Source organism: Cricetulus griseus, chromosome 2 (assembly GCF_003668045.3).
Source record: "Cricetulus griseus strain 17A/GY chromosome 2, alternate assembly CriGri-PICRH-1.0, whole genome shotgun sequence".
Taxonomy (NCBI): Eukaryota; Metazoa; Chordata; class Mammalia; order Rodentia; family Cricetidae; genus Cricetulus; species Cricetulus griseus.
Genome location: NC_048595.1, coordinates 48,446,565 through 48,459,289, shown reverse-complemented (window position 1 = coordinate 48,459,289; position 12,725 = coordinate 48,446,565). Strand labels below are relative to the sequence as shown.

The window sequence follows — 12,725 nt, the reverse complement described above, 5'->3', positions numbered from 1 at the left end:
ACACATTAGGAAAGAGTACTGCTGATTTCACACTCACTCTTGTGCTAGGTGCTTCATACAGCAGCCCAACTAGTGCTGATGTAATTCCAATTATAGAGATGTGGGAGAAAAGAGAATCAAGCTTTGGCTGGACGAGATTAGTGAATGCACACAACCCAGCACACACTTGGGTGTCAGGAGGAATACAGCTTTCAGGCCAGCCTGAGCTATGTATGGAGTTCTAGAACAGTCTTAACTATAAAATGAGTCTGCCACCAAGACAGCTTCACAGAAGGTAAGGGTCATTCCTTGGTATTCTATAGCTAGCTCTTTAATGATAAAGGAGAAATACGCCATGTTTCAGTGAGTAGTAAAATCCAGGATTAGAAAATGAGGCAGAACTCTGATTTCCAGAACACACACCTTGTTCTCAGCAGAAATAAAAGAAGGAAAGAGTCCAAAAGTGCTTCTGGACTGCAGCCCTGAAGCCTCCCAGCCCTGCAGCTAGTACTCACTGCACTCCTGGGCGGCCTTGATGCACAGCTCCTCTGCAGTGTATTCTCCATTGCTTAGGCGGAGTGGCTCCCTATCCAACAGATAGAAGGTCACTTCCACTCCTGGCTCAGGGACCACCTGCTTCACCTCAGTCTTCTTGAAGCTCCTCATTTTAGCACAGAACGCCATGGCATTGCAGTCCTCTTTTATGTTTAGATACTGTAGGAGAGGAAAAGATGACAACGTAGTCATTCCATGTGCTGTTTGCTATGAAGGAATGCAAGCAGGCCTCTGTGGTGTTGGATGAGAACTGTTACCTTTTTCCACCCTGAATACCAATTAGGTCAGGGATTACAAGAGATAAAACCATAGAAATAATTAGTTATGTATGGTAACTAAGCAATCAGACTATAGTCCCAACAATCAGAATAATCTCAGGCATGATTTGAATTTTTCTCTATTTGCACACTAGTTGCAGTTGAAAAATAAGCTCTTGTTTAGAGCCAATAGTTTTAAAGGACTGATGCATAATTAGAATATTGCTGTCTTTGCTGGGATCACATAACTTCTAAATAACCTACAGAAAGAATCGTGGTCTTTCCATTCTACGTCTATGCCCTACAGAACAGCAAGCTTTGTGAAGACATGGCCATGCTGTCTCTGTGCTTATGTCCTCATCTGAGGGAGTGTACACAAAGTGACTACTACTTATGCACTCTTATAAATCACATGGAATGGCCATGAAAGAAGATGACTCAGGACAGGTCCCTATCAACCGAGGGAAGAGAAAGACAGGCATCTTGTGTAGGGTAAGACTCACAAGTAAATTCTTTGCAAGAAAATCACTCATAGGGCCTTCAAAACAAGTGGCACAGGACCAAAGCAGACCCAGGCACTGAGCCCAGAGCAAGGCCAATGGAGGAAAAGAGCAAGGGGAATCCCACACATCCTTCCAGCCCCTGCCCAACACCAATGACCTCCCAACCATTTTCCTGCCCTCAAACTATTTCCTTCCTTCCTGCCAATCTAAGCTTCACTTGAATTTCCAAGTATTATCTCTGTAACACAGATGAGATCATCCACTAGTTGCCCTTTATCTGCAGACTAGTCTCAAACTGAAACAGCTCTTTATCTCCCAGTTAGCTGTTCCCATCACCTCATATGTTCTCACTTCTAGCTGCTTAAAACTCAGGCCACCGAGTATCCCTTCGCTCTCACTCCCACCCATTCTGCTCCATGTGTGGTCTTCACATGTGCTGATTCCACCACTGAAATATACTCTCACCTCTTAGCTTTCATGGCAAAGTTCAATCTTCTTCAGAAACCATTTCAGACTAGCACTTCCTACAAGAAGCCTTCACTGAGTCCAGTTGTACCATTATGCTGGATGCCATCTCTCCTGTGTTACTAAACTTACCACTCCAGCCACAAGGTATTATGGTCATTGTATGCATGCATATGTCTGCTGTGAATTCCCTGAGTGTGTTCACCTTTGTATACCCAGTAAGAAGCACAGAGACTTGCATACAGTGGGCACTTAGGAGAGGATACACGGATGTCCCCAAACAGGAAAAGTCCTACATAACCCTTAGCACCAAATCCATTTATTTGGTATATTAGCTGTCATGATGATAGGAAGTGAGATAATTTAAATGGGTCTCACTGTTATAAATCAAAGGCATCCAGTTTTAATTTATAGTATCCAAAATAAATCTAAAAACCAGAATCTATTTAAAACTGGGCTGAAAGATTAAGCTAATGACTCACCTTGCAGTTCAGATAAGCAAACAAAGGCCCAGCATTTAAAGCCTAACACCACACTGAAAAACCAAGATGGAAATGAACAGTTATTTTAAGCCTGCTTCACAACGTGAGACAAAACAAACCTCTGTCTTAGAGATTCTTTGTAGACACAACAGAGGAAGAGTTCAAAGACAGCTATACCTTAACTCTAAAGAAACAATCAAGTAGTTATACAAAACTGTCCATGTAAAAGGCATAGCACTATTAGCAACAGAAAGAAAATTCCCACTGACAACTTCTGACAGGAGAGGGTCCACCATACAAGATGTCACCACAGCTGTTGAAAATGTAGACACAATGCTACATGACCAACACTGGACAACCCAAAGTCAAAGAGCAGAAGAGGTCCATTAGGGTTCTCTGGGTAATGTACCCAGAATAGACAATGGACAGCTAACAGTAGTGGCTTATCCAGGAAGGGTTACAGGGAACTTTAACTTTACTCCCTGGAATTCTTGGTGTGCACGGACTGTTTAGGCCAGCACACACAACACTAGGAATAAATAATAAACAGATATTTTAGAATTAGAGGACAGAATATAGACAGTCCTCTAGGCTGAAGATCACATTTTAGTGTGATGGTGAAGACATAATCACCACACTGGGTAATCTGAGGCAGGAGGATCTCAAGTTCATAACCAGTCTGGGCCACAAAGTAAAGCCCTGTCTCAAAAGAAAATACCCAAAAGGTAAAAGTGCATACCTGCATTTATTCGGTTGTCCAGTGTCCCTGAAAAGCAGACAGGATTTTCTTCTTTACTTTCCAAATCCCATTCAGAGCTGATCTAAAGACAAAAATCAATCAATCAACTCCGAGGTAATTAGAATTGAAAAGAGACGGTATTTTCATTAAGGAAATAGCAAAGCCTACATAGGAAGGAGAATGCATTTGGAGGGAAGGGGGGTGACTGAGGCATTAAAAAAGCAGAGACACCTAGAGTATAAAAAAAGAAAAAAATCAAAGATATTTCATTGTTCCAAGAATAGAAACCAGAACTTTTGCTTCCTGGTGAACCTGTCCTAAGAACCTCTCCTGACCCTGTGACTGACAGTTCAGATACCTAAAGGTGTTTTTGCCAATGAAACACCTACCAACTTATGGATTGAAATTTGGCTTCTCTTTATTTTGAGTACATTTCATCAGAATGTGCCCTGGACAGCAGAGATGGACTAGGAAGCAAGAGATGAAAATGGGCTAGCAGCAGTTCCCATCATCTTACACCATCACCATGGGAGACAGCATGAATAAAAACCCAAAACCAAGAGTACCACAGGACCTCTATATTCCTTGAACCCATTTGGTGTCAGGCTAGAGATAGTTAAGAGAACCCTTTCTGCAATGGCTGAGCCTTTCTTAGAAGTAATGATGGTAGGAAGTGGAGAGATAGCTCAGTGGTTAAGAGCATTTGTTCTTGCAGAGGACCTAGGTTCAGTTCTCAGTACACACATGTCATACAACCATCTGTAACTCCAGATCCTAGGGACCTGATACCTTTTTCTGAGATCTAAGGGAGATACACAATGCTCAAATGTATACTCAAGAAAAATATTCAATCCAGAGAAAATGTTTTTAAAACATTTATAAAAAGTAATAACAATAGGTCAGGCAGGAAATATGAGTGTGAATTTTGATGTGACAACTTTGGTTTGGCATCTAGGATACAAGTACCTTCAAAATTACTCAAACAACAAACCATTTTGCCTTCAGATTTTAAAATACATAAGAATACATGACAACTGCTTAAAGACTGTCTCATATGACAACAGTCATTAGAAAATAATAATGCTGTGCTTTGTGTAGAAGTGGGACTTCAAAAGCTACATTAAGAATCTTCCATCCACTTTGCATGGCTCTCCATCTTATAAAATGAATTAGCTGAGGATAAGAGCAAGGTGGTCCCTGCCCACATGGAGTTCATAACCTGTAGGAACAGCAGAACCAAACAGAGATAGAGACTGACAGGATAGACTGGGTGTGTGATAGAGCCTGGGACTCAGGGAGGCAGTAACACAGAACTAAGATGTAATCAATGTGCAGGGGGTGAGCAAGGAAAGGTTAAAAAAAAAAAAAACCAACAGGTGAAAACAGTCTGAGTAAAAGCAACAGCATGTGTAAAGGCTCTGGAGCAAAAGCACTAGGCTGGGGAAGCCTCTCCGTTTTCTTCTTATACCAGGCATGAGCAAACTTTCTATGAGCACAGCTGCATGCCTTCACCAAGGACAAACTTGACCAGGAATGCCACTTTCAAACACAAAGAAGCTTGCCCCAAACCAGGAAAGGGGCATAGACTCAGAGCCCTTTAAAAGAACAAAGAGATTTTACTAGTCCCACTAGGCCTAGGTTCCTTCCATGGGGGCTACTGCATAATCCTTTTCAGTACTTACATCTTGGCTCCAGTTTCCCCTCCCTCCCCTTTTCCCAGCTCCCCTTCCAAATCCCCGACATTCCCACCCCTCTATTCACCCCTCTTCTATTTCTGTTTAGGAAAGGGCAGATCTCCCATGAATATCAAAAAACATGCATTATCAAGTTGCAGTAAGACAAAACACCTCCCCATGTATTAAGGCTGGTCAAGGAGACAAGAATAAGGGGCAGGGTCCCAAAAGCAGTAAAGGTGTCAGAGACAGAAAGCCCCTGTTCCCACTGTTAGGAGTCTCACAAGAGGACCAAACTACACAACTATAACATATATGCAGTGTCTAGGTCAGTCCCATGCAGGCTCTCTGGTTGTCAGTTCAGTCTCTGTGAGTCCCTAAGAAACCAGGCTAGTTGAGTCTGTGAGTTTTCTTGTGTCCTTGACCCCTCTGGCTACTACAATCCTTCCTCCCCTCAACTGGAGGACTCCCTGAAGCTTTTTAATATATACCATTAGGTCATGCAGTACCTAACCTGAAGAGTCAGAGCTTCCTGGGCCTCACACAAGCTGTAAACTCTTTAACTAATCTGCTCCTACAACAGGATATCATTGCAACCTATAACCATGGGAAGTTTGGTTTCCCATTCTTCATTATCTGCTGCAAACAGCACTATCCCTAATGAGTGTATCTCATCTTCAGACTAACCTCTAGTATAGCTGGGCAGACAGTAATACAGTTCTGATTTGTGAGGCTTAGCCTGAACTCTGAAAAACAAGGTTAGCTACCCGATTCTTAGACAATACACAATTTACTCTGATGTTTCCGTGCTAAATTAATATAATAAGCTCTCAGAAAAACAACATTCTAATAATAAAAAAATAACATACATAACATTTAAAAAACATGCTAGGACCTGTGCTAAGCTCTTAAAAAATAACAGCTTAGATCTACTTGCAAGAAAGGATGGACACCCTTGTTCAAGATGACAAGTAATTTTGGTGTTACATTTGTACAATGGCTTCATCCAAGGCACATTTCTGTCAAAATAATAAGCCAGAATATGCTACCTGATCACTTGTAGAGAAAGTACAAAAGGAGTAAAGCCATTCTTTGGTTTTGGAAACCAAGTCAAGTTTCTTATGACAAAACCAAGTCTGCAGTGCCAGAGGAATAGACGAGCAGGAATTGTGAAGAGCCTTTAAAAGACACACTTCACTGGGGATTTCAAGTGAATGTTAAGAAGCTTAGAAAACAGGAACAATAAAGAACAACCCATAGCGTCTGGGTAAAAGCAATGAACTCTTACCCCTTATTATACTGGCAAAGATTTAAAAAATAGGTTTCATTCAGTGACAGAGGGTTACTGTATGGCCCAAGTCTGTAGGTGCTGGTTTATGCAGGAGAGAAATCAGAGAAGGTCTATAGATTTCTCAAAATCTTTGTCACAGTCTTATGTAAGTGGCAAGCACCTCTGATAGTTTTTGACTTATGGACAAGTAAAACAAAGCAGCTTATGAGTCAGAATGAGGCCAACTTAGAACTATTTTCAAATAGGCAAAGTTCCAGCCAAAGTTCCATGACCATCCAGACAGCTCCTGAAGTACTTGTGTTTGTGTAAGGGATACGCAGATGATTAAATTTTAGATAGAGGGCAAAACAGAACACAGTTCTAATGTCCCAGAGTTATCATCAGAGTGTCTGAGACAAGATTGTGCAGAAAAAACAAACAAACAAAACAAAACCTGAGTGATGGCTCAAATCAATGCTAAGAATCTAAATAAACAACACAGGTACTTGATTATTTTCACTAAAGACACCATCTTGCCAGGGGCCATGATACATGCCTTTTAAACATAAAACTTGGAAGGTAGAGGCAGGAGTCTCTGTTTGAGTTGTAGTCTACTCTATTGTACATACTGAGTTTCAGGCCAAAAAGATACTATCTTACCTACAATTAATTATTTCTAAAGCAGAAAGTAGTGATAAAATGTGGACACACTCAAGAGAAAAGGAAAAGAAGACTTTATAATTTTGGGTACTCTGGGCTGGGAACCAGCCAGGAAGAGCCACAGAGTAAGCAGAGGCCGGGTCCCATACAGCAGTCCAGTCGCTTAGGGTTAGGTACAAAGGCTGGAGTCCTACTGACCTAGGGTTCAATCTAGCTTCCCAGGGAAATTATTTAACATCCCTGAACCTCAATAATCCCAGTGCAAGTGGGGATGTAAAAATACCATTTACCTCACAGACTGGCAAAAGCTAAATATCACACATAGAGGGTCCAACAGACTTGCCACTCTCAGGACCGTGATTTCTGGTTCATCTGATTACAAGTATGGGATACAGTTCCAGCCAAGGAAGAGCCCCGAGTTCACAACACGTCTTTACAGTTTATGACAGAGCAAATCACTGGCACTTCAATTTGTAGAAAGCCTGAGCTGTGTTGGCCTAATCAGTGTGAGTGACAGGAGTCCAAATGTGTGGCTGCTGATTGGAGGGCCTTGCTCTTTCCACAGAGACTGTCCTACAGTTACCATTACCCCTGTCTCCTCTAGCTTTTTAGTAGTCTTCCATCTAACATCTCTCAGAGCACTGATCTTATTACAAGCCTTCTGAAACTGTCAGAAAGAAAGCCATGAAGCTAGGGGTGGTGGTGAGGGCCTATAATCCAGCACCCAGGAGGTTCAGAGGATTACAAATTCCAGACCAGCCTAGGCTACAAAGTGGATTTGAGGTCAACCTGGTCTGCAAAGCAAGACCCTTTCTCAAAACAAACAAGAGCAGGAGAGTTATTAAACTGCCCACCCTGACTGTTCTCCGGTCACAGCTGCAGCACCCCTCTCCCCCACCCCCCCCCCCGGGGTGGGAGAAGTGCTGGTGATTCAGCACAAGCCTACCTTGCCTGGACATGGAACTTTAAGGTCCTCACGAAGATCAGGAAAACCATCTGCTGTTTTCTAGTCACACCACCTATGCCTCCCACCAACAGCACCCCCAGACTGCCTCTCCTTAGACCCTAACACTTTGCTGAGACCTGGGTTACGTTCTATTGAGAGCACAGCAAGATACTGTAAAGCTGCTGGACTCCAGCTAAAAGAATGGCATAATATAAATACAAAACTTGCAATTTCTTTCCTGTCAGCCAAGTCAGAATTATAGCTTTTCTATATGCCATTCCTGTCACATAGAAGCACTCTCTTCTAACTATAGCAGCGATTCCAGGAATACCCCCACAATAGTAAAAGCTGCTTCATTTACAATAAACTTCTAGGGGTTAGCAAATGATCAATGCCAAGTCAATGGGTCGGACTCTGTCTTGTTCCCAAAGAGCCTGCTTTAGCCAAGAGGAGGTCTCTGACCAAAGCAAACAGTACTCTGTTTAATTAAAGGCAGTGTCTTCCTAAAAGCCACACTGTACCAAGATGCTGGGCAGCTCAATTCTTCTTTACTTTCCCTTCTTTTAAACTAATTACCGTTAATGTATCTATAATGTTATTAAGGAGACCATGGTAAGATTTAGTGAAGCCATCCCCATTGCCTTCCTCTGGATCAAAAATATAGTAGCAGAAGTGGATTTTTAGAAGAGGGAAGCAGGGCCAGGCCTGGCAGCATAGCCATCATTGCAGCACTTAGGAAGAAGAGGCAGAAGGGCCATGATGTTGAAGCCAGCCAGCACTACAGAGAAAATCCCCAGCTAGTCTGAACAACATAATGGGGTCTTGTCTCTAAAACAGGTGAAGGAGTGGAGGGCAGATGATGAGCAGAACAGACACCTGTCTTTCAGTCAGCACTTCTTAAACATCCATCTGAAGGACTTGAGAAGACCTGCACCATGACAAACAATAAAACCTAGCATTTATTACACAGTTTGTACCTGAAAGAGACTTTCAAATCTTTGACCATATTCAGGATTCACAGCCCCTTCCACAGATGAAAAGACCTGGCATAGTACACACCCATGATCAACTGCTAGTGAGTGGCACAACTCCTTGTCTGGTGCCCTTGCTGGCATCTTGCTCCTTTCTGGGAAAGATGCAGGCTGCAAGGAATCCCCACACATAACAGGGAACAGAGACTTCAGCATGCACACCAGGTCTATTTCCAGCTGGTAAGACAAACAAGAGTATCAGCTTCTGGAGCGGGATGTGGTCGGGCACCAATAGTTGGCAGTAGGGACTGGGCAGTCAAGAAGGCATAGTGTGAAGCTTGGGCTAGGAAGCCATCTAGGCGAGGAGCAGCTGCCAGATTGGAGAAATCAAGATTGAAAGTGGGGGAGGGGTATGCAACTGTTTTAGAAAAGGGCCAGAAGAAAGGGAAGTCCCCAGCATGGTACCAGCAGGTGCTTGGAACAGGAGGACCAGGAAGAGCACATAGAAAAAGGCAGGGAAGCCGGGCGTTGACAGCGCACGCCTTTAATCCCAGCACTCGGGAGGCAGAGGCAGGCAGATCTCTGTGAGTTCGAGACCACCCTGTTCTACAAGAGCTAGTTCCAGGACAGCCTTCAAAGCCACAGAGAAACCCTGTCTCAAAAACCAAAAAGAAAAGAAAAAGACAGGGAAGAGCAGATGTTGTGGAGAAATGAGGAAGGGTGCAAAAGAGTCTGTGCCAGTCTGTCCCAGTATGACAAATGGCCAGGACTTGCATGCTCTTGAGCAAGCCTCCTAAACGCTCAGGACTCAAGTTCTGCATAGTGAAAAAGTATTAGATGATCTCTAGGGCTCTCTACAGATGGAAGCAGTTAGAAGTCTGGACCTCTTGTCACCCCAACCTGGGTTGAATGTTCAGACCTACTTCTTTCTGTGCGACCTTAGCCTCTCTAAGTTTCTGTTTCCAATACAAAACAGTAACTATAAAACTGACTACTTTGTAAGATTGAGATGATTGGAGAGTTCCCTAATCTTATGCTAAAATTAAAAGCTTTACAGCCATTAGATCACTTTCTATTAAATTTACTCAAGGCTTTAACTTTTTTTGTTTTTGTTTAGATTTAAAGGGGGTTGGCTCAGTTGTCAAAGTGTCTACTGCATAAGCATGAGAACCTGGGTTCAGATTTCCAGCGCCCATGTCAAAACTGGGCATGGCAGTGCATAGCTGTAACACAAGTACAGTAGGAATGCTCACTGGACAGCTTAGGTAAAATGATGCCTGAAGTTAACCTCCTGCCTCCACACACAATGTACACATAGAAATGAATAAGGATATACATGGGGGGGGGGCAGGTAAAGCAAATGTGAGAAATTATGTTGTCCCTAAGTTGACACAAATTTTCACTAATGTAATTCCAGCAATGTCATGAAATCTTGCTGGCTCCCACACCTCTTGACAAAGCCTAAGGAAACCTACAACTCTGGTGATTAAGAAGTGACCCTGAGGTCCCTGACACCCCTTACTAACTTGTGCTAATTTATTTGTGTGTTCTAAAATTTGTACAAATTTCTTTTGTACAAATTTGTACAAAAACCCATTTACATGGATCCTAGACATCTTTACCCTTTACCCACTTGGCATTCCCAGGGACAATCCAGTCTCTTATCTGAGTAGTCAGGGTGAGAATGAACATGAAAGGATGGTAGACATGCTGACACCACCAGCAAGGGTCACAAACCATCACCAGGTAGGGACTCTCATTCCTGCACAACTCCCTAAAACCTCAGTACCCAGAAGGAGAGAGTCAGAGCCCTTCAGCCCCACAGCTTCATAGAAGACCACTCAGGAGGCCAAGTAAGCCACAGAACTCCAAACAAACATCACCACTCTATGATCTAAAGTAATTTGGCCACTGTCTCAAAACATACTTGGATGAAAAAAAGTTAAGAGAAAAATGGACAAAAAAGTTTTCCCTACAGAGTTCCCAGCACTTCTCAGTTAAGAAATCATGATCAACCTGTACGATTAACAGGGATTCCACCCCCCCCCTTTTTTTTTCCTTCATGGCTGGAGATAAACCCAGGGCATCACCCTGTCAAAGCAAACACAACCACTGAACCACACATGCACCCCAAGGTGCCACCCTTCAACTGCAGGCAGAGCTCTGAGTGGTGCAATACAGAACACACTCAAGGCTCCAGCAGACTAGAGCAGCAGGTAGAGCTGAGACCACTCTTCTACCCATCCCCACCCAATTTCCTTCAGCACAGTCTCACATTCACTCTTTAGGGACTATGACTGCAGTGAGAAATACATCTTACAATACCCACATGCTTCACAGAAAGAAACCTCTGTCAGGTGAAATGGCTCATACCTACAATCCTACAGGAAGCAGAAGCAAGAGGAGCTCCATGAGTCTGAGGCTCCCCCTTCTTACATAGTGAAGAGTTGAGGCCAACCTGGACTACACAGTAAAGACCCTGCTTCAAAAATTCAAAAAGAAACAAACAAACAGAAAAAGAGTCTTATCCTCACTAGGTGCCATTCACTATTTTTCTATGCTACCCTATTTTCTTCCATCTAATATACATTTAAAATGCTAATGCCTGAAAATAGATTTCACAGTTCACAAATGAAAATGGGTAGAGAGTGGCCACAGGAGAACTTAGTCTTCACTAGTGTTCCCATCTTAGACAGTTACCTCCTAGGGTCATACCATATTTCCACAAAAAGCTACAAACTACACATCAAAAACCCATTTTAAGTTCTGCCAATTACCCCTACCCTTACCCATGGTGTATTTCCATAGCCCCGGGACCTACTTTTATGGTCACACTTCCCAGTGAGTCTCCACAGAACTTACTAAGCTCAAACTTCAAGGTGTTTACTTTTTATCTGGTCAAAAAATTGACCATATATGAACCATATCTCCATTGTAAAGGGAGAAAAAAATCTAGTGTGTGTCTATCAACAGGAATTATGGGAAGGGTCATTGAGTTTTGCATTCTGGATGGCAAGTGCTATCACAATTAGTTTTTAATTATTTCTTATCAACTAACTAGAAAGGGTGTCCAGAGACAGCTGTCCTTTATCAAGACACTTTCCATTCTACATGTAAAAAGGTAAAAGCACATTAATGAGACACTTTAAGTCCTTGAGATGAGGTTCTACACAAATCTACAGCATTCCCACCTTTATCACTCTTGTCAAAGCTATTGTCTGACAGACAACCCTTCAACTGCTTAGACACCCCTTTACTTTTTATGCTATTTGGTTGGGGATGAGGGACAGAGCAGGAAGAGGATACAAACCTCAGCCACAGTACATCTTGTGTTAATGTATAAAAAGAGAAATATGAAGGATATTTGCTAAGAATACTTAGTTATTAGTGGTAAATGATTAACTGAGCTAAATACAGCAGGAGAAATAACTCAACTGACTCCTAGATATCTTTAAGTAGCACAAACACAAATACAAAGTCATCATATAAAGCCTGTATGCAGTTTAGTGGGAAGAACAGAAAATGGTAAGAGAATCATCAAAGCAGCACCTCAGAATGACACAAGCTAAGTGATTGCAAATGTGGTACACACCTGACCAAGGCAAAAAGCATGCTGTCAGTGAGCACCGAGAGCATGACATAGACCTGGAAGACTAAGGGAGAACCAGCATGGTGGGTTTGGTCAGGTTAAGAACAACCTCAGCAGCTTAGGTTCAAGGCACTTTCAACTTTCTGCAACTGGACAATACTAAGTTTTTATACATTTTCTTAATTATTTATCTGTAAAAGATAAAGAGATGATAGGTATATAAGTGATAGACAGATAACTGATACATATGACAGAGAAACATGCCTAGCACAACACCTGGCCTGCAAAAGGCACGCAATATTCTGACCACTACAAAACAAATGGAATGTGAGTGGGACCTTTAGGGGTGTGGGGGATATAAGCACTGTAAGATTAGGAGCTGACTACAAGAAATACTCCAAACAAGAGAAAGAGAAAGAGAAAGAGAAAGAGGAGGAGGAGGAGGAGGAGGAGGAGGAGGAGAGAGGAGGAGAGAAGAGAAACAGAGGGGAGAGAGGGAGGGGAGGGAGGGAGGGAGGGAGGGAGGAGGGAGGGAGGGAGAGAGAGAGAGAGAGAGAGAGAGAGAGAGAGAGAGAGAGAGAGAGAGAGAGGGAGGGAGAGAGAGAGAGAGAAAAAAAACAGACAGCAGGATGGTAA

The 12,725-nt window shown here is 42.7% G+C and overlaps 1 protein-coding gene across 2 annotated transcripts in view; it reads right to left on the bottom strand.

Moving 5' to 3' along the window:
• Nucleotides 1–12,725, bottom strand: part of Jak1 (Janus kinase 1) — a 119,182-nt gene that overhangs the window by 41,363 nt on the left and 65,094 nt on the right. The window contains exons 2-3 of one of the 2 annotated variants that reach the window (XM_027400501.2): nucleotides 2,981–3,062; nucleotides 495–693 (exon numbers count right to left, since the gene is read on the bottom strand). In XM_027400501.2, coding sequence (XP_027256302.1) covers nucleotides 495–693; nucleotides 2,981–2,986 — 205 coding nt within the window. In that variant the 5' untranslated portion in view covers nucleotides 2,987–3,062. Of the gene's footprint in view, nucleotides 1–494; nucleotides 694–2,241; nucleotides 2,261–2,980; nucleotides 3,063–12,725 lie in introns of those variants that run through there. The other variant, XM_035439775.1, reaches the window with a different exon arrangement.